At 40.6% G+C, this 22,226-nt stretch overlaps 1 protein-coding gene across 4 annotated transcripts in view; it reads left to right on the top strand.

Moving 5' to 3' along the window:
• LOC122823786 (C-terminal-binding protein 2) overlaps positions 1-22,226 on the top strand; it is a 148,985-nt gene that overhangs the window by 100,300 nt on the left and 26,459 nt on the right. The window contains exon 1 of one of the 4 annotated variants that reach the window (XM_044103771.1): positions 12,572-13,316. The exons of the other annotated variants lie outside the window; for them this stretch is intronic. Coding sequence (XP_043959706.1) covers positions 13,295-13,316 — 22 coding nt within the window. The 5' untranslated portion in view covers positions 12,572-13,294. Of the gene's footprint in view, positions 1-12,571; positions 13,317-22,226 lie in introns of those variants that run through there. 4 annotated transcript variants of the gene reach the window in all.

Genomic DNA, 22,226 nt, shown 5'->3' with positions numbered 1-22,226 from the left:
AGTTTTTCGTGCTATCTGCCTGATCATCTCCTCTCGAAACTAAGTTTGTGTCCTGAGGGGAAGTGCAGCCAGGAAAAATCCATTTTCCCACTGCGGCACTTTTTTTTTTTACGAGCTGAGCGAAAGAAAAGTGTCGTCGAGTTGTCCGTCCACTCGTCGCCCTCCCCTCCCCCCAAACTCCCTGTTTCTTGTCTTGATATTTCCAAACCATTGCTTGTATTCACCAAGGGATTAATGGGTTCTGGAGGGAATGGAGTTTTCGAGCGAATGAGGAACAGCTGGTCTCCCCTCTCCTTGGCAGTTCGAGTGTTTTGAGTGTGAATTTGTGTTTGTGTGTGCAGTGGTAAAAGCTGACCTTTGCACAGGATCAGAGGTGTTACTCCTGATCTGAAAAAGCGTCTATAAGGTCAAGATTTTCTCCACACTGTTTTGAATCTACTGTGAAATCGTATTTAATGCTGGTGGAAAAACCGCTACGATTATGAATTTTGTTTTTGCTCAAACTCTATTTAGTGTAAATCCATTTATACATAGCACTAAATCGGAGATGTCAACTGATAGCACTTAAGTAAAAAAGGAGCGGCTTAATCACTTCAGTCTTTGAAAGCTGTGCTAATTTGGCTTTAAAGTAGCACTGCATCATCATGAAGGAGTTGAGTTAAGGGCTGCAAGCCACTCAGTCAAAAGTAGAAAGTTCATGAAATATTTGCTGATGTCAATACAAATAAGTATTTGTTCTGATACCCTTAAAAATCCAGTTCAACCCAATTGCCTTCAGAAGCATCCTAATTAGTAAACAGTACAGTGGTGAGTAATTAGTCTGCGTGTGACTCCAGTTGTTCTGTGAATGCATCAGAGGTTAGTGAACAATTTAACTCCTTCATGACTGTGCTTTTTTTTTTTTTTCTTTTTTTTTTTTTTAAGTATGATGATTCTACATGAGGTTCCTCCCGGAAGTATTTGTAACACTGATCATGTTATGACCACAAACCTCATGTACAGAGCACAGAGCACTGTATTTCTTTGGATTTTATGCTACATAGCAACAGTGGTGCATAGCTGTGAAGTGGATCCTCCTTTCACAGAAAATTACAGATTTAGGTCTTCACCAACTTTCCACATTAACGTACAGAGCTTTTTGGCCATTCTTCCTATAAAAAATACGTCAAGCTCAGTCAGACTAGAAATAGAACATCTATTAAAATCAACTTTCAAATTATTAAAATGATTTTTAACTCGATTTAACTCTGGACTTTGATTGGGTCAGGCTTTGATCTTCAACGTTTGATTGTACATTAGTCTGTTTGGTTTTAGTTGTTATCCAGCTGAAGGGTTCTGATCATGATGCTTCTGTCATCATGCCTTACTGTGACAAGGCTGTACTCAGAGAGAAGTGTTAATTTCCCCATACACGTCAAGTGTAGTCCAGAAAGATGAATTTTCCTTTACAGATAAAAATCGACAGTTATGGAACATTTTTATTGTTTACTTAATAAACAATAAGCATCATTTTCAAGATTCTAGTAGAATGCTTTGTCATGTTTGTTTCTCTTCCGTCCGCCTCTCTCTGTTTTTTTGTTTACATGTCAGCTGCAATTTGTGTTTGTTGAGCATTCTAGAAAAAATGGCTTCCCTTTCATCCAATCTTCCCAATTATCCGCCGTCGATCGTGCTGCAGGTTGCACCTCTCTCCGCAGCAGTCATGGAGGAGATCGGTTTTGTGCTGAACAGCAACAGCTGCATCCACTTAAACAGACAACTACCTCTGCACACCTCCTCCTTCTTCTACTTTTTGTGTGTGTGCGCGTGTGTGTGTGTGTGTGATCTCCATCCCCCTCCCACCTCCCTCGCTCAGCAGTGGGCAGGTCACCCTGAATTATTCATCAGTGCGAAATGAAAAAGCTCATGGATATTGAATATCTTTTCTGAAGTAGTGGCCAACATTGTGTGTTTTTTTCTTTCTTCTCTCTTCCTTTTTTTTTTTTTTACTTTTTTTCCTCCAGCTGAATGGAGTAAAGAGCAGTCGATCTCATTGGCAAGGTATTTCAAAGGTTAACCAATTGCTTTACCTTGTGCACATATTTACTTTTTTCATGGTCCATGGCCAGCAAGGTGGGGGTTGAGAAAGAGAGAGGATGAAGAGGAAAACGGAGTAAAATAAATAGGTTGGGAATAAAAGGTGAAACGATGGATATTTTTCTCTCTGGGAATCTTTCTTCTTTTCTTGAAGTGCTGCACCGCCTCCCTTCCTGGAACAAGCGTGCTTTTGGTCGTTTGTGGCCATCCTCATCGACCAGTTGTCATTCATTTCCTATTGTACTTCAGCCTGGTCTCTTGCCCTGTGGTTTGATCTGTTGCTCATGCTGTAAATCAATGCTACCGGTTCTTGTTCATTCAGCTCAGCTGCCAGCAAACACAGCGGAGCCTTTCAGAACATCTCCCATGCGAGAACGCTTTAGACAAGGCAGAGAGGATTAGCAGGAAAAGTCTCTTAAGTGTCAGTGCCCTCTCTGCTGTGACTTTATTCTCTTTTTCTAAATGCTGGAGACATTAGGCTCTCATGTGAATTGTTATTTGTCCAGTATTAACTTGCATTGGTGTCTTTATTTTTTATTTCTTTAATGAGCAAACTGGATACTGGTTCCCAGATGGGTTAAAACTTATTTCTTTGTGACACAGATCACTAGTTCATGACTGGCTACTGGTTTACCCCTTTACTAATTTGTGTGTCTAATTGCTATGCAAGAACAACAACAACAACAACAACAAAAAACTAATGTTGCAGTTATTTGTTGAAACAGAAAAAGGATGGTTGATAAAAGACCACAATCCATTTCTCCCACTAGCGCTATACTCACTTGTTTGTTTTGGTTGTATTTACCCAGAATGCCCTGCATTTGGAGCGGTCTCCTCTTTGCTTTACATATCTATTCAAACCTCGGTTACACTCGAACAGAGACCGAGATTTTTAGGTGGATCAGACTTCGCTTTTTTGGTGCACATCAGAGTCCAATTGCACATTCACTCCTCGACAAACGAACCAGACTTTTTAGGCAAACACAATAGCGATCGATTAAAGTGGTGTGAATGCACCCTAAGAAGTTACCAATACCCAACCAGCAGTACAAACAAACTAAGCATACTTCTCTTCTGTGAATTCCATGTTTTCAGGTCTTTTCAAGTTTGAAGAGTAGCAAAGAGAAATAGCTGTCTGTTTAATGGTGTTTTTTATACCCAAGCGAAACAGAAACAATAAATAGAATAAAACCAAAAACTACTCAAGATGCCAGTCTTTTGTTTTCTGCTTTGCATGTTGCCCAGGCTCAAAAAGGAGGACTTACTGCTTTATTATTCATTAATACCTCGGAGAACCACACAGACCTGACCCTACGTGGCTCCCATATGCCATTATGTTACTACCGTGCTTCCTGTTGGTCATTACAGTCCATTTTCTTTCAATACCAGCTCCTACCTCGGCACAGACAATTACCCAGGAATCCTTTTAAGAGTATTCCCAGGCTGAACAAAGACCAAATGTTCCTGCAGGAAGCGGTAAGGGCTTTAAGTGGCCAACCTTTTTCCAAAACCTATTTTTAACCAAGACATAATGACTGTCAATTGGAGAACGCAATTTGATTTTCTCTGTGAAAAAGAGAATAAAAAAACAGCAAGTCAATCTCTGTCTTCCTGGAAACCCTTGTGGGACTCATTTGTTTAGGAACATCATGCTACCTCCAGGTTACCATATTTTAAGCTCCACCGCATCTCTGGTGCTGATGTCATACCTGGACAGCATCGGGTGACAGGTGTGGTGTTCACAAAATGCACCTTTCTGCAAGCTACAATGGGTTTCTGGGTATTGTAGGATCTTTGGGGAAGTGTGAAACATCATCTGGCACTGTGGAGGGAGGCGGATGAGCAGGTGGGTGGGAGTTTATGGTGATAAAAATGCCTGCAACTCTTTAGCAAATCGAGCTTTAAAAGGCTGTAAGTGGACACTGCAAAATATCTGAGGGGGTGACTCCTAGCAGACAGGACCCCCCCTGACCCTGGAGTTTTTATCGTAATGGAGCACAGCTGGGCTGCAGCTTGGACGGGTTAATAGCTATGTGACAGCTTTTCAAGAGGGAATGGGGGGGGGAGTGCATGCATTTGTGTGCGTGCGTGCATTTTATTTACTCGTGCACTCTAGAGTGGCATCCAGGGGCCACTCTGAAGAGGGTGGGACTTTGTGCTTCTCCCTCTCGCTGCCAGACCAGATGGCTCTTGTCACTGCAAGAAGAGGAGGAGCGATGGAAGGAAAAGGGGAAAAAAGGAGGGCGCTCAGAGTTGGCCTTAATGGAGCTGGAGTGGCCTGTCCCCAGAGCCGCTACATCTGGAGACCACCTGCAGCTGGCTCCAACTGCTTCCTCCCTCCCCAGCTTCTTCCCCATGCTTACTTTCTCACTCCAGGATGGAGGGGGGGGGAGTCGGAGGCAGTTGTGGTAGGGGTTGTGTTTAGCCAGGCTCTGTGCCCATGTTTCTGCAACCTTCTTTCTTTATGCACTGGGTGGAGGAGGTGCAGGAAAAACAGTGGCGACGGCGGCGTAACAGCAGAGCAGAATGTCTTTTTATTTTATGGCTGCAGCAGCCTCTGAGAGGAGAGAGTTTTGTATTTGCTATATTTCTCGCTTTGTTTTTTCTTTCTCTTTTTTTCTCTTTCTCCCCAAGTAAAAAAGGCAAAGTGAGAATGTTCGGTTTTCTTCCCTCCGCTCATGCTACAACTGATCCAGAGGCCACAGGGGGGCTGTTCCTGCCTGGAAGATAAAGGCTGCCTGCCCTCCTTGGCTACCCCTAAATAAAATAAGCTCATTTGCATTCCCATGCTGTAATTTATCCCTTCTCTCTTCCATTTTTCACTATCTCCATCCGTCATCCCTGCATCTTTTCAGCCCCATTCCTTGCGGTTCCGCGGGGACCGAGGAGAGGGAGGAGTGAAAAAATGGGGAATTGGAGAAAACAAAAGCAGAGAGGCACTATTTACTTAGGTTTGTTATCTGGACAGCTGCTGTGACGTGTGTGTGTGTGGGGGGGGGTACCAGCCCTCAGGCATGTATGTCAATACATACATGCCTGAGGGGTGACATTTACCCTGCTTACAAGTACGAGTCAGGTGAATAAACCTGCGCTTCTTAGTTAAATATTTAATATATGAAAATTAACAATGCATCAGAAGAAAACTATGCCACCCGCAGAGATCCAAGTAGCATATGTTTCACCTTTTTTTCCCTAGAGATTATGACAAAAAAAAAAGTGCTGCGGGTTTTTTGATAGAGATGAGCGTAATGGCTTCAAATCCTTGGGAAAATAAAAGAAATCACAAAATTATTCCAGTTTATGCAACACCTCATGACTGTTACTAACTCAAAAAATGCATCAAACTAAATCCTGTTGGTCGGAGTTCTTAGTTTTGATGCGTCGAGCTAAAGAAAAATCATATTTCAAAGCACTACAAGGAGAAGTTGTCGCTCGCAGTCTCCAGAGCATCAAGGTTGAACTTATGAGTTAATTATTGTTGCATCTGTTCAATCATAGAAGAATTGTGGCTTTTATTTTACTCACAAGAGATTTGTTCTCTCATTCATCTGTTTATCTTTTATCCTGCCATCTGTTTATTCACCCAGCCAGTCAGCTATTTGTTGTTGTCCACGCTGACAATATATATATATATACCGGTATATAGATATATATATATCTATATTTATATAAATATATATATAGATAGATAGATAGACAGACAGACCACGGCCTCGTTGCTTCGCGGATATTTTCCTGTGAAGTTTTTTTTTCCACAGTGCATTGTATTCTGCCTCCTGATTGGCTAAACAATATCAGTGCTTCTTCTCTACCTGTGTGCCAATAACATTACAGTATTTAAATATACGTAATACAGTTTGGCTAATTTTCATAAATGTTTTTGCCCAGAAGAAAAAAAGAGTGATTACAACTACCAATAACTTTGTTCTTCTTTCGCAAAAACACACCTGCACCGCAGGCTTCAGAAGAAAAAGACACTAGAGAGCGGAGTCAGGCCGCAGCATCACAGTCAGAGGCACAGTGATATACGCGAGTCATAATTTGTCCTACTGTACTTCATATTGCTGATTAAAATTATTATTTTACTGTAGTTATTTGTAAGAAAGCATTATATTTGTTTTAAAAAAATGCTTGGGTCTGAAAACAGGCTTTGGTTTCAATGTAGAGTATTTAATTATGCTGTATGATAATTGTAAAAAATACAAAACTACTTCACGGATTTTGCCTATCACGGTTTCTTTTCGGAACGCAACCCCCGCAAAAAACGAAGGAAACAGCTAAAAAAGGCTGAGAATCCTTGAAGGGTCTTATGGGTCTTTTGCAGCACATGATGGCAGAATAATACCCAGTGTGCAAACCAGTTGTAACATCCCTCGTTCATTAACTATGAACAAGGGATGTTACTTAATTAATAAGTGTTTCTTCTGTATACTTTCATGCTGAACACACCATAAGAGCTAGAAAGAAAGAGAAAACATTAAACTAATGTTTTGCTCTTCCACATACATAAAGAAAAGTTCATTTCAGACTAGCTTTAGGTCCTGTTAAACATGGTGAAACACATACTGACCTAAATAATAGCTTAGCTATTTAAAATTGTCTCTCTTTCTGAAGCTTAACGTGAATGCAACAGCAACCACTCTTAGCCCTCTTATCAAGCGTTTAACATTACCTTCATTAACCTTATGCTCTTTAGGCTCTTTAACATACCTTGCCTTTTGTCAACTAGCATATTGGCCATTTGGCTTTTCTTTTTTCATTATTTCCCCCATTTTCAGTTTACCAAACTGGATTAACTTCCTTTACTGGTAAAACCTACAAAATAAAAGCACAAGTTTCACAATGAAACAACATATGCTTCAAAAATGTACAAGCAAATAAAGAAGGATTAAGCCTCTTTGAAATGCATTGGACTTTGCTATTGTTTATATACACAAAAATGTTGAAATTATTGCAAAAAATAGACCAAGAGACCAGAGAATAACAAAAGCCAAGTTCAAGATGTGCTAAAAAGCTGCATCTTCAGAGTGGCTTTGTGATTGGAGCCCAGTCAGAAGTATCCAGTTCACTTTGATTTTTCACATGAGTCTAGTGTGAATATTAGCAGATAATGGTTCCCGACTGCCCGTCCTAAACTACCAATTGAATTTCCCTGTAGAATAAAAGTCCTGGATAGCTAAAGAATAGAAAGAATGTGTCTCAGAAAGGCAATAGAAATGGAAGAAAAAGAGAAAATGGAAAGCTTCCTTTTAAAAGATTACAGGGAAATCCTCTGTGGTAAACCTGGTGAGAAGCGGAACCCCCCTTTAACCTAAGTCCAGCATCTGCATTGAACCCCTGAACCTCCAGTCGGATGCCCTGAACTCAGGCCTTGTCTCCAAGCAGCAGGTTGGCTCGCCCTCTTGATTTCCTAAAAATCCCTTTAAGGGCTTTAGGGGGATTTAACTGGCCTCTACATTCAGCTCATTTCATCAGCCAAGTTCTTGCACTTACAGGAAAAGGGCAAATACACTATAATTAGGCTGGTTAAAGTAGAGAGATTCTTTTCTGTGTTAAATCCACATAGGAGACTTGGGCCAATTGTGGGGTCTTCCAGAGCAAGACTGCTGCTTCTGATGTTTTACTATGCCAAGGGTCGGGGCTCAAAGAAGGCATCCAGCTGGAGGGAGATTACAGCCTGCGTAATAAATCTAATAAATAAAAAGCAAACTGCAAGCTGGCTCAACAGCTAGGTTTTTTTTCCAGCCAGTCTGTTGAGAGTGGTCATTATTTTAGACAAAATGTCTAAAAGAACATTTTGTCTAAATGTTATTTTAGAAATTTGTAAACTTTGCAAGACATTGTGCATTATTTTAGACATAATGTCTAAAATAATGCACAATGTCTTGCAAAGTTTACAAATTTCTTGAATTTCTTTCTGATTAGATGATGTTACAACTACAAATCTTTGGGGGGGTTTATTTAAATTTTATGTGATGGATCGATACAAATTAGAGCATATTAGTAAAATTAAAAATGATGCCAGCTTTTAAATAATTTATCAAACCTTGTGCTTTATTTATAGGTGCAATGTCTTTACCGGCTTTGCACATCTAGAGGCTGAAATTTTGCTCACTTTTCTTTGTAAAGCATCTGCAGAACGTTTTGCTACAGACTCTGAAATCGTATGTACTTTGACTGGACCCTTCTAAAATTCCATACTGGAATTCAAATCCTTTCGCTCTGGCTGTCCTCCTTTTTCTTCAACTTTTTCCCTGTATTTCTATTCATCTGTTGTCCCAACTCCTCTCACCAGCTTTCCTGTTCTTGCTAGGGAAAACCATCCCCACAGCATGATGCTGCCAACATCGTTTCTCATACTGGAGGTGATGTGTTTAGGATACTAGTGCTTTTCATGCAGACTAAAAGGTTCACTTCGGGTCTCATCTCTCCTCTTCATGAGCACATTGAGTGTTTTGCAACGTAACTCTGCTTTAAGCAGCCAACAGAAGAGATGGATTTACCACTGTTGACTCTGGTGGGAGTGAGGGAGGGAGGTTGCATTATTTATTTGTGTGACATTATACTTAAAAGGCTTAGAACCATAACAAAAGAGAGTACCCTTTAAAAACAAACATGGATAACCAAATAATTTATTTTCATGTGATAATATTTACTGACGACGGACGGATAATTGCTGTGGCTGAACCGGTGCATTGTGGAAACAGATGTGAAGTCAGTCCTGGTTTAAACTCATGTCTGGCTGCCTTTCGTCTGTGAAAGCAGTTGTTTGTTTGCAGGGAGGTCCCCTGCTGTGCCAATCTGTTCTCATTAGTGTTTCGTCGCCCTCTCCAAACGCATAACAACATTTTCATCAACTGTTGGACTCAAACATTATTAAGCCCATTGAGATCAACATTTTTATAGGCTCTTAGAAAGAGAGGAGAAAATAGGGAAAGTAGTCCTTCAATTTTAATCATTTCACTGTTTCCCATATAAATAATTAAGCTGAACTTGAAATCATTTACCCCCAAAATGAATGCAAGGGAATTCTACGCAAGGAGTCTCTTGCATAAGGGATAAGGCAAGATAAGGACATATTTCATTTTGCCACAACTCATGGTGAGATTGTAAGGCAGGTAAATAATTAATCTGTCATGTTCATTTTAGGGAACTACAGCAAAGAGAGTCATACAGGGATTACCGTGTTTTCATATTGACCAATAAACGCTGTGTACATGCCAACTGGTTGTTTGAATGAAGCCTTTTCAATGTCCTACGATTGCTGTCGTGGTTAGTGGAAAAACACTATAATAAACCATGGCAAATTAGCTAATTCCCCATGCAAATCGAAATGTATTGCTTTTATTGTGAAGGTGACCACTGTGGTTGCTCTATTTTGGTAGTGATATCAGCACAACTGATTCAGCTGCTAAATAAAGACTGATGCAGAGTGTATAGTTTTTAATAATGCATAAGCTTCCAATACAGAGTTGCACAGAACAGCAGTATGGTACTATTAGTGTGTGCATTAATAATAATAATGCAAAGGAGCAGCTGAAAAAAATATATTAGTTGGTTGTTAATAATACATTTACCTTGTTGAATGAAGTCTCACTGTTGTTGATGCTCACACCTTACAGAGTTGATAGTGCCCAGTATACTAAAACTGAACGGGTGAGAAATGGAAGCGAAAATATCACTCTGTTATGTTTCTTAACATTACGCAGCTCTACTCATTTATTTATTTCCTGATGCCAATTGTAAAATGGCTTCATTTGATTAGAACATTCCGCTGTGCAGGGATTACATCTTGAGTCAAACCTTTTTTGATGAAACCTGTTGTGAAATACAAGAGCATCGATGTTTGTAATAATTTTTTTTGGAAGTGCTTTTTTTTTTTTTTTACATAAACCAATTAGCAGTCAAATAGAATAAAGTTTTCTGTTGTTAGTACAAAACTTTAAACTGTAGGAGTTAATTGAAAAGTCTACTATTAGCAGTCGATTAATAAAAGTGTAAAATTTATTTCCACATTTGTGGAGTATTTGTTTATCCAATTAATGCAACTGCCGTCATCATATTACTATCATAATTGGACTGTCACCATAAACATTTCCTCATGTGGGCCTGTTTGGGAAAACAATTGGCCGTCGTTGATTTGGAGTAAAAAATAAAAAAAATCTGTTTAGAATTTCTGTGCTACTGTCACCAGCATGAGTGGAGTTTGTCTATCATTTCTGGGATTTTAACTCGTAATGTGTGCATTGGTCGGATGACACGAGGACTGAGATTCTCTGCATTAATGACTCCAGGTGGATGCGGTGTAAGAAAAGGAATAAATGTGGAAGACTATCTCAAACTCACCACTATAGTAGAGGATTTGCTGTGAGCATTTTCTTCTTTCTCTCTTGAACTTTGGCAGCATCCATGACATTGAACTACTGTATTTGAATTGCTATACTTCTTATTTCAAAAAAATAAAAATCTGGTATGATTTGTGAGAAAATTGAGTAATTGTCATCTTGTCCTCCGTCCTCATAGGTTTAATCGTCTATAAAAACCTATGAGGTGAACCGAAGACAAGAGAGCTTGAAGCGAGGACCCAGGATTCTGGACAGAATCAAAAAAGAATGGTCAAAAATCCTTCTGTAAGCTCCAGGACATGTGAAATGCCAGAAGGGGGTTGTAAAAACTATTGATCCATTAGTTTGTTACTTGTAATTTCTCAATCATTGACTTTTTTTTCCGTTGCACTCAATATATGTAAAAGTAGTTTTTTTCCTAGCTTTGACTCATTGCAGGTTTTTCTACTAGAATAAAATATTTATTAGTAGTGTGACTAATTTTATGTCTTTATTAAAGCTGCACATTTAAAAAATGGAAACACTCTGTACTATTTATCATGGCATCAGAGGAGACCACTCAAAAAAACCTGCAGTATTCCTAAACACTTCACCCTCCTTTCCCTCTGCTTTTATCCCTAAAAATTCCCAACCTCCCAGATTGATTGTGTGTCTGTTGGGATGTGATCCATCTCTATCATGTTCCATATTAACATATCTCTGTCAGTAGCCCTCCCCCCCTCATTCTACCCTCTGCTGCACTTTCTCTTATGTTATTGAAGCCAGAAAGATCAGAGGGGCAGCCATATCCCCACACTCCATCAAGGGTATGAGTGTGTGCTTGGGTGTGTGTGTGAGCGTGTGCTTGCGTGTGCGCTTGTGTGTGTGTTTGTTTCGCCGGCTGGCAGGAAGTTGAAGCCTTTGATGGTCACGCTCCTCAGATGTGTCGTTTCTGCAGACGGCGGCTCCGGTGACGTGCCGTGTCTCTGCTTGTTTGGCTTTTGCCGTTGAGAAAAAACACGCACAAACACGCGCATGAAGTGAATGCGCATCATTATTCCCTGCAGGTGACATTTTGTTTTTTGTTTTTTTTTTTTACAAAGATGGACACTTCCAGCCACACAGTGCCAGAGTGGTTCCACCTTTTCACTTTTCTGTCACTGATAATCGCTTCTGGCGCCGGACTCTTTATATATTTGTTGCGCTTGTCATGCAGTTGATGAGGTGTGTGTGTGTTTTCTCTGACATGCCCTGAATTTGCTGCAGAGTGGCAGGGAGGCTCCATTTGCTTTGTTTTTCCCCACCAGCCGCTTCTCCTGCCGGTCATTCAGACAAACGATCTCTCACTCCAGCCCCACTCTGCCTTCCTCCCTCCGGGGATCAAACTGTGAACTTAGCACACTTCCCTCAGATGACTTCCTTAAAAATCAGCAACAACTGCAAGCGGAGAGTATTGTTCTGACTAGATATCAGCACTCAAATCTTCCACTGTGACACTAAACATTTCAGAATGGGCACAAGTTTCTGTTGGGGGACAAGCAGGGAAGGGAACAAAACAAAAATGTCAAGAAAAGTCAGGAGTTATATTAATGAATTTTATATTTTACTTTAATTTTACTTTATCAATCAGTCAAGTTCATTTGTATAGCACATTTCAGCAACAAGGCGGTTGAACTGCCTTGAACACAAACCACAAAAGTACAGTCATAAAAGATAGTATACAGTCAACAAGTGAGAGAAATGGTAACAAACATTACATTCTGATGAGTGACATACTTTACTTCCCATCCCATTCACTAAAAATATATTTATTCGTCCATCCCTGTATCCAAACTCTGGAAATTTGAATAAGTGAAACTCTGAAATTCTGACGAGAGTAATGGGCGGGAATGCAGAAAAGAAGAGGGTTGGCTGCCTGGATATTGTAGAAAGTGAGAAGATGATAGGAGGGACCAAATAATTGGGAAAGAGAGGAGAAGCGAGTCAGGGACAGTGTGCTCAGCTAAGTGTGGTGCAAAAACCAAAAAAAAAATGGGGCAGGCGTTTTGAAAACACTGAGGAGTCCAGATCGGGAATAAAAAAGGAAAAGAAAAAAAACTGGGAGCAAAAGCAGGCGGCAGGAGAGGAGAAGGAGGAGGAGGGGGAGAAAGAGGGAGGAGGGATTGTGCTTGTGCGGATCCTATGAAGTGATTGCAGCCTGTGAGCCCAGAGAGCACGGCTTCGCATGTTCAAGCTAGCATTTCTGATTTACTGATTCTTTTTTTTTTTTTCTATCTTCGGTGAGATTTTTTCCCCTCTCCCTCTGAAACAAACCAAACCAAGAGGATGCACAGTGATTGTTTGCCGCGCAGCTGACAGCAAAGGAAGCAGCAGCAGGGAGACTTTCCAGCTAGCGTCCTCCCCTGACCGTGTTTTTTTTTTTTTTTTTCTTTTTCGGGAGATTATAAAGGACAAAAGCTTTTCCTTCTTTTCTCCTGCAGCCGATCACCAGCACCATCTTCCTGGTGTGCGTGCGTGCGTGTGTGCGTGTGTATGTGTGTGTGGACAGAGACGCAGCGGAGGGGTGAACGGTGCTTCTTTTTTTTCTCCCAGCCATGAAAGGCACGGACTAAAAGATGATGCAGCCGGGGGGCTTAGTGTGAACTCACAGTGCAGAAGCCCCTTCCCTTCACTGACGAGGCCAGAGCGAGAAGAGTGACTCTGCCAGAGGAGGGAGGGGGGGTTAAGGCATTGCAGGAGAAGGAGGAGGGGATACCCTTCTTGTATTTTTTTTATTTTATTTTTTTAGATGGTCTTCCTTTTTGATTTTTCTGCATAAAAACATTTTTTACCTCCAACTTTTCTTCCACCGACTTCTGTTTTTGTTGCGATGCTCGGGCTCTGAGCCTTTAAGAATGTGGAGGCAACATTTTCCAGGCAAGCAGCATGTTTCCTGTTTTCTTTTCTGGATGTCTAATAAAGTCTGGCATGTTGGGGGAGATGGGAGGGGAAGTGGGTGGCGGGGTGTGTGAGTGTCATGAATAAGAGGAGCTCTGACGTGTGTTTGTGTGTGTGTGGGTTGCTGTGGTCAGTAACGTGGTCGTCTGCACCTGGCTTGTTTTGGTTTTCGACCTGCGGCACTTCGGGGTCTCAATGGAAGAATAAAAAACGAGGGGAGTAGGAGGGGCCTCCATCCAGCCCAGTTGTGCCATGTGGGTACCGGCTCGTCAGTGCCCCACTGAGGGCACCGCTTTAAACATGCGTGCTCTCATTTTCTTGGCAGGGGGACGTACTGGTGTGGCGAGCCGCCAGCTGGGAACAGGGGTGGGGCACTGGCAGTGCCAGGACAAGTAGCCTTTGTGCGCTACTTTTGGGAAAGTGAAAGAAGTGAAGGGCACAGAGGGAGCTGTCAACAAAGGGTGCTTACACCCTCCCTTCTTCACCCCCTTCTTCTTTTTAGCCACTGTGTAAATTCACTACACTCTCTGGCAGAGTGACATTGGAAATGGAAGGAAGCTCCATAGAGGAAAACAAAGTGCTATTTGACTTAATGGCACATCTGTGCATTATACCACAGTCAAGCTGCTGGCTCATTGCCAAGGTTCTAAACTGGTTTCCATCCATTAATTACTGAGTCCATACAAGTGCATTCCCACTGTATCAGTGTGATCCTGTAGGCATCGCTTTGCATTTACAGCTTGTCCTTAATGCACATTGCAAACTGTGGAACATTGGTATTTAAAGCTGTATGCTTGACTTTTCTGTAAAATCAGTCAAGCTAATTTCAGATATAGCTTGCCACATATACAGTAACTTTTTTCCACTTCTCCAAAAGTATAATTTAGTCAAAATGAAATCTCCTACCCCCAAAAAACAAGCTTCCATTGCACATGCTTTTGGTGACATCACATAAGGCAGAAGTCTAAAAATGAACAATCTGACATTAATCTCATTTAGTCTGCTTAAAATAATTGCTCTATGTTAGAAACTTAAACTGAAGCCTAATATAGCACATGAATACTTAACATCTTTCTTTGTCAAAAAATGTATTTCAACATGTGAAATTTCTTTCAACTCCTGTGAATTGTTTTGTAACATAATATTTCTGTTAGAAATATCAAAATACATTTGTATTTTTTTAAAAAGTAGAAATTAACTAGTGCTTCTGAATTAGAGATTAACAAGCATCAACCCATTTCACACAAGAAGCTGTGTTCAGAGACTGTCTTTCTGCTCGTTCCTTGTTGGAATATTTATCTGTTAGAAATCCTTCTGAAGATGCATTTCAAAATTCATCCATCCATCCATTTTCTGTTCAACCTTGTCCCTAATGGGGTCAGGAGGGTTGCTGGTGCCTATCTCCACCTACGTTCCGGGCGAGAGGCGGGGTTCACCCTGGACAGATCGCTAGTCTGTCGCAGGCATTTCAAAATCCTTACCATCTAATCTGAGCAGTAGATGTGTTACAAGGGATGCAAGTACTTACAAATTGAAGAGCTAGACATGATGCAGTGGCTGAATAAGAAAGGTGAATATATTTCTGAATAAACATAATAAACAGGAAATGGTTTTTAAAGTAACAGCAGGGAAGAAAATAAAATTCCAGTGGTAAGTTCGGTTTTTATTTTGCTCCAAAATGACTCAGTCATGTAATACAGATTTTGTTTGATGAACATAAATTCAAGGAAACCATGAACAGCTTGGAATAAACCATTAAAAGCCCCTGGTGGGTAAATATTCCCAGTTGTTAAATCAAACGCACCCTTTCACTGGAGAATATGCACATCTCTGAACTGCCAACTTTGTGGCTTTTTTACTGTGAATGCTGCACAGTGGCTGTGTTAAACAAAAGTAGGCAAACTTGGAAGCTGACATCAACTAATTTTACATTTGAGAAACATTACAGAGAACGTGTTTACATGTGTGCAGTGTTACCACGACAACCAGTGATTTGTACAACAGAGGGGGCGTCTTTTGGCATTTGCTCTAACGAGGGTGGACGGGGTTCTATTTGCTTACATGTTTTTGATCAAGTTCCTCATTCAGAAGTGTTCATTGCAACAGAGTCTATTTTGAAACCTGTTAAAACTTGCTTGCATGCTGTAGAGTTCACTGAAGCCAGCTGATCAGCCTGACGGGTGCCTCTTGTGACGTCACTGACCCGAATACAGAAAGCAGAATGACCTGTTTCCTTTCTTTGACACCCTTCCTATAAAAAAGGTGCACTTTGTAAAATGCATCATTGATAATGCATCATTGTTACCCAGCTGGGATTTTATTGTCTATGTACAATTGTTAGTGGAAAAGAATACTCCACAAAGTGAATCTCATATTTGTTTCCTCAAAGTTTGGGTTGCAACCGAGTCGTGTATTTATGAGATGTGTATTTATCAGGTCTAAAAGGTAAACATTGCTATTATTTTACTTGTGGACCTCAAATTTTAGCAAAATTGTTCAACTCTCAAGCAAACTGCTTGAAAAATGTACTTGTATCACTTATAGTTTGCCTATTATTTTGCCTATGATCCAGAATAGTAGGGCACAAAACAAGACAGCTGTAATTCAGTTGTCTGTGTCTCAATTTAATGAGAATAAAAAGTTATTTCAGCTGAGTTTGGCTTTGGCCTGTAATTTATTTTAGATTTTATACCACTGCAGCTTTAATAAAGCCTTAAACATGTTTGCTTGGGAAGTTTTACAAGCGAGGAGAGTGGCAGTTTTTGATTTGGCCAGTAACCCAGGGTAGTATTAAAATGGGATGACGAACAAGCGCCATAAAGAACATAATTTGCTAGTTGTGCCGAGAACACGTTTGCTATTGCTTTTATTTTAGTCAATAAGGACATGATGGTTCCTTAGAAATGGGAGATCAGGGTATGCTTGCTGTTGATTAGTCAAGCGCTTACGTGAGGTGAGTTGAAGTCATTCTGTGGCATCGTCTTTTCCTTTTTTCCAGCACAACCTTGAAGGGAAATATGAAAAATAGATCTTCCCGAATTGGAACTGTTTCTCTAGATCTTTGTATCATGGTAGCAGCCATGAAGAGGGAAAATAAGAGTGGCTATGTTGAGCAGCAGAAGTAAGAGCAATGCATTCACGGCGATGTTCACATCCCCGCCCCATAAACACAGACTCTTGTTGTTTGACTCACTGCCTGATGGCGACCATGTTTCGGGGGTTAAACTGCCGGCCACTAGCAAACTGCCGCTAGTACCGACACTAGCAAACAGCAGCGTGGGGTTGCTTGGTAACAGCAGATGATAATGATGATGATAATGAGAGTGTGGTGGAGTGGAGTGGCTTGTCTGGTCCCCCATTTCTACCTTTTTCTTGCCCTGCTCTTCTCTTCTGTCCCGTCTTTTTCTTTTCTTCACTTATGACCACATCACATTTCCCATTAGCCACCCCTCACCGTCTTTGCTGGTCCCTCTCCCCCCCCGTCCGAGGCAACTTAACACCAGCAGTGGAGGCCAGCGGTAGGAAGAGACTCCCCGTTCCCTACCACCACTTAATGGAAACTCTGGTCTCATCTCCCAGCGCTGCTCCACTGTATCCCGCTGCCAGACTCTCTTACTAAGTGTTGCTGGCTGAAAATCCGAGGCCTCCAGCCACCAGCCTCCATTCCTCTACTGGGGTGATTAGAATCAAAAACCTTAAGATGTGAGGCTGTGTAGATCTTAAAAACCCTTTTATTCTAAATAAAAAGGTGTTATGCGTTCTTCATTTTTGGAGCAACCCTAGTTTTCTGAAATAAATATGATCCTGACCTAATTCTTATCTTTGTTAGGTTCTTTAGTTAATTAGGAAAGGGGTTTTATTTTAAGACCACCTGGGACAACATTCATTGTTGCCGGGATTTGAAAAAACATTAGATATAATTTTTTTATGTGGCCTGCTTTTACCATGTTAAGGCTAGTAATCAGCCAACTACAAGCTTTATGGTATATTAAAGCATTAAATAGTTTCAGTTTCATTGTGGTGTGCATAAAGTTTAAAGTTCTTTTATTAGAAAGGCGCCAATCAGTTTTAAGGCTAAATTCTGATGTCTCACAATAAAGATTTTGGTCATTTCAGATTTTCTCTTTCCAACTAATTAAACATTTAAAACTACTTCACAACAGTTGGCATAGTATTGTTGTCTATCCTTCCCAAGCAGTCAATTATTGTTAATAACAGGCAAAATCTCTGTGAAACAAAAGCAAAATTATTTCCAAGCTGACTTTCTAAACTCTCCTACAATTACTGCAGTTAGCATTGTAAGGGTTTCCTCAGGTCTTGCTGTCTTGTTTCTTCTGTTTGCAAAAAAAAAACCATGCACATCAAATCGCTGTGAGCGACAGTTTGTAAGCCAGAGTGCCATTCATCACTATCTCTGTTTTAAAACTACAGTTGGGAAGTCTCATAGATCGTGTCTGTGAAGCCGCTGACTGCAGGAGTGAGTCCGTAGATATCAGCTTTGTTGCTTATTGTTGTAGCACAAATAAATTTGAGTAAACAGTGCGATCATTTTCCTTCAACCTAAGAATCTCATAACATAAAATATGTTTTTTTATGCCTTTATTTTTGTAATTAAACAAGCAAACATCTCTTCAATCCCTGGTCTTTGTTGATTTGTTTTTGACTTGTTGTACTACTTAGAGGTAATTAATTTTGAAGAGGGGGAAAATTATTTTCAGGACTAATCACCAGTGAGAAAAATCATTAACTGCAGCTCTGGATTTGACAGACTATATCATTACACAGACCCAGCAGGGGTTGTGTATTTGTGTCGAAGTGTGCTGCACGTTTCTTTTGGCAGGTAAATGCACAGCAGCATCTGCCTCCCTTAGTGAAAATTAACTCATACGCAGCGGAATCATTAAAAACAAAAAAAAAAAATCCACACACACGTTTAGCAGCCTGGCAACAGTTTAGCAACAAGCAGAGGAAGCGAGAAGACAGAGGAATGAAAGGAAGCGAGGGGAATTAATTAACGGAGGAGGGATATTAAGAGCACTCTCTCATGCCCCCTAACACTCCACTGTGCTCCAGCCCTCAGTGATTAGCACATTTGTTGACATTTGATGCACCATGTCTAAGTGCATCTCCCTCTCTCAACTCTGCATGATTCACAGCTCAGTTTATATCTTTGGTTGGGTACCATGAGGAGGCAAGCGGCAACGCCGTTGACTATAGAAAAACAACAACGAAAAACAAAACATGGCTTACCTGCTGGAAACTTCTCTTTAATTCCTGAATGTTGCTGCGTAACATCACTACGCCACTGCTAAAGCAGAGAGCTAACCGAGTAGAAGTTAACCAGCCTAGGAGTTAGATTTAAGTCTGTATTAAATATGAGCAAATCCAGAGGTGACAGTAAATCTGATTAAATCTGGTGATTGCCTAAAGGGTAGAAAATGGAGGATTCTACCTGGATAATTGGTTTTCCCTGAACAGCTCCACCTATGTGAAGCTTTGGCAGTACGTAATGCATTTCTCTAGATTTAACCATCAAGGAGGTTAATTATCTTTAAAAATACACTACGGATAAATGTAATGTGCAGTTATGTGTGATAGAAAGTAAATGCTTCAGTTAAGATTTAATGGTTGGCACATTGACATCTGCATTAGAGCGTTACAGTTTTTATTCTTAGCCTTGGATGGAATTACATTTTCTGCAGATTGCTCAGTCTTCTCATTGCATTGATGATTGCATTTTCTTTTTTTGCTCATGTTAAAGAGTCTTTGTGTGACAAAGAGTAATTGTATAAATTATGAACAATTAAATGGTTGCGAATATGAAAAAGCCTAATCGATACAAATACTTTGGGGAATGTACATAACTGACACAATGCTTCATCTGCATCTACTGTTACATTAATCCCTCTCAAATACATAGAATGTGTGGGATATTTTTTTCAGTTCTTTCACCTAAAACCCCAAACTTCACTTAATTGCTCAACTTGAACATTTATTTTCCCTCTTTGAGAATTTCTGAATATTTTGTGTAATTTTCATATTTATTCTAATCCAGTTCAGACGATTCGCCGCTAGATGTTTTTGACCTGAGAATAATTAATCACAAATCCATCACTCTAAATCTATTTCCCCACTTTAATAAGACGGTGCTTAAAATTCCCACAAGTAACAATATCTAAACGAACGAAATTCTATCCTATATAATTACAGACTATTTCCAACGCACAAACCGCAGGCATGCTGTCAAGCTGCATGGTGCAGAGGGAAAGGTGCTGATAAGGGTGTCATGAATGGATCACTTATCAGAAGCGCATGCGGCGGTATTGTGAGGCTGACAGACCCAGTGATTCTGGTTGAGGCTGGTTTGATATACACGCTGTCAGTTTACCACGAGGGGAGTGTTGCCTGTCACCTCCGTGCTTCCCCAGCCTGAATACATCATCTCCTCTCCATCAAAATCAGTAGAGTGAAAATCAGCCTGTCACACGGAGGACACACACACATCCACACCGTGTGCTGCTGGAACGGAGAAGGAGGAGAAAATGATAGGAAAAGAGGAGGAGGAGGAGTGACAGTCGGGGTGAGCGAATGACGGAAAGGGGAAGGTTGGAGATCACCGAAAGACAGCTGAGGAATGATAGCCAAGGTTGGAAGGAAATTTATGTGAGAAGAGAGATAAATGACTCGAATACACAGCGGCCAAACAAATACGCGGAGCCAGACTTCAGCAGAGAAGAAGAGCTGTCAGAAGATGGTATCGCACAAGGATCCCCAGGAATAAAGCGCGATACAGCAGACGATGCTGTGAGATGTAGCCGAGGAAAGAAGTCTGTAGCGGGGAGATTTAAAGAGTAAGAGACTGAAAGGTTAGCTAGAGACACAGAGAAACTCAGTGGATGATTCAGAGAGTTCAGCCAATCTAACTTGTGCCTGAGGGTTTGATGGGGCCTGCCAACAGCTTTTTCTCCCCTCCTGCTTCATCCACTGCTTCTCTCACCTACACACCCACTCCTGTCTAAAACTGTTACATACAAGCACCACTTCGATTATAACACTTGTGGCTTATTTCTGAAAGGCAGAGCTCCGCAGTTGATGCTTTTTTCTTTCTTCTTTCTTTTTTAAATGTTCATTTTACATGAAATCGGTGTGATGTGAATGGCTTCGTCGAGCTGGTGGAAGTTAACGTCTCAAAGGAAAAAGTCCAATGGCGATCAGATCAAAGAGGAGATGCAAACTAAAACTTTCACCTTGCTGTCTCCCCTCCTCAATTTGCTGAAAGATCTTAAGAAATGTCTTGCACAAACTCTTCAGTAATCAGTGATTTCTGCTGAAAATACTGGGAAAAATCCCCCCAAATAAACTCGGAGAGGGCTGTTGGAAAGTGTTGCAAAGAGTTTCAGCTGCCAAAACAGTGTTTGGTGGCTTAAATTCATTTTATTTACATAGAGGCAATTCAGTGCAAATGTCAAGTCACACAGTCGGAAAAAATAAGCAAGTGTTTGGGAAAGCATGGGACATGTAAATAATTTGCCGTCCATCCATCTGCAAATTATCCATCTATTTATATAAAAATAAGGACTATAATACAAATATCTTTTATTGTCCCTTAGTCGGAAAATAAAGATGTACTAGCACCAAAATAACAAATGAGAGACTCTACTGTGAAGAAAATTTATAAAAGGTTAATTGATGTTATTTTACTATAATCACTAAATATTTTTTTCTTATCATGCTGGTTGTCCTATAAAATAAATATGTTGTGTTTGACCTGGTTAATCTGTGAATATTTTTTTTATTTAAAGGCTTAGTTAATTTGTCTGATCCAAGTTAGTAATTGCAGATGTAATGGACTCTATTTGCAGTCCGCTTTCTGCCATCTGCCTCGATTAATGTTAAATGAGCTGTCACAAATCAGAGGTAACAGTCAGTCAGTATGCCATCACCTGTCTGCAGGGGGCGGGGGCTGGAGGTCTTACATAGGGGGAGGCATCACTTGCAGGGGTCAGGCTGTCTGTTTATCAGGGCACACAGCATCTCGGCACCACAAACACGTCGAGGATAACGGAGGTTTTTGCCTCCGACCTCCACTCCTGTCTTGCACGCAAGTGGTGTTAAAAATAAAGCGTGCTAAAGCGGACGGCAAAAGCCTGTCAAGTGATCACCATGACAACAGACAGGCAACGGGAGGCGAACCCTCGCTCTATGATATCCACGCGGCCTGCCCTAAGAGGCTGCACTGCTGGACTGCTCGCTTTTCTGAACGCCACTCCTGTCGTTTACGTCCTCAGTTTTTCCCTTTCATCTCCCTCTCCTCTAATATGACCCCTGGGAGCTTTTAAGGCTAACAGGCAATGCTTAGTCTGTTTTAAGCGTACTACTTTTCGCTTACTACTTACATCTGTTTATTTTTATGCTTGCAACAGCTACACAACCCTATTAATCTTAAACCTCCTAATCTCACTGTTATCTACCCTAATCAGCCTGCGTTGACGTAATCCCAACGCACGCTGACCCAATGAGTCTTACTTGCATTAAGTCTTCTATGTGATTCACCTGTGTCTCAAATTGTACAGTTATTACATATATTGCTCTTTTTTTGGCATTATTAACTAAAGGTCCATGTAACATTTATTATTACATTTTGAACTGAACCCATTAAATTCCAGTTTCAGTGATGAAAGCCTTTTTCTTCCACTCCCATAATATTGCGCTCAAATGTGTACACATGCTGAACAAAATGCCAGGCTTGGTGGCATAAAAACTAGATAATAAAAAAAATCTGTGTACTTTTTCCACATTTATTTAAATCCATATTCTATACTGTACAATTCAACTGGGGGAAAAAAAATTTGGAAAAAAAATAAATAAATAAAGATGCAACAATCTGCT

This window comes from Gambusia affinis, linkage group LG20 (genome assembly GCF_019740435.1).
Source record: "Gambusia affinis linkage group LG20, SWU_Gaff_1.0, whole genome shotgun sequence".
Classification (NCBI taxonomy): Eukaryota; Metazoa; Chordata; class Actinopteri; order Cyprinodontiformes; family Poeciliidae; genus Gambusia; species Gambusia affinis.
Note: the sequence above shows the minus strand (reverse complement) of the source record. Positions and strands in the feature narration are given on the sequence as shown.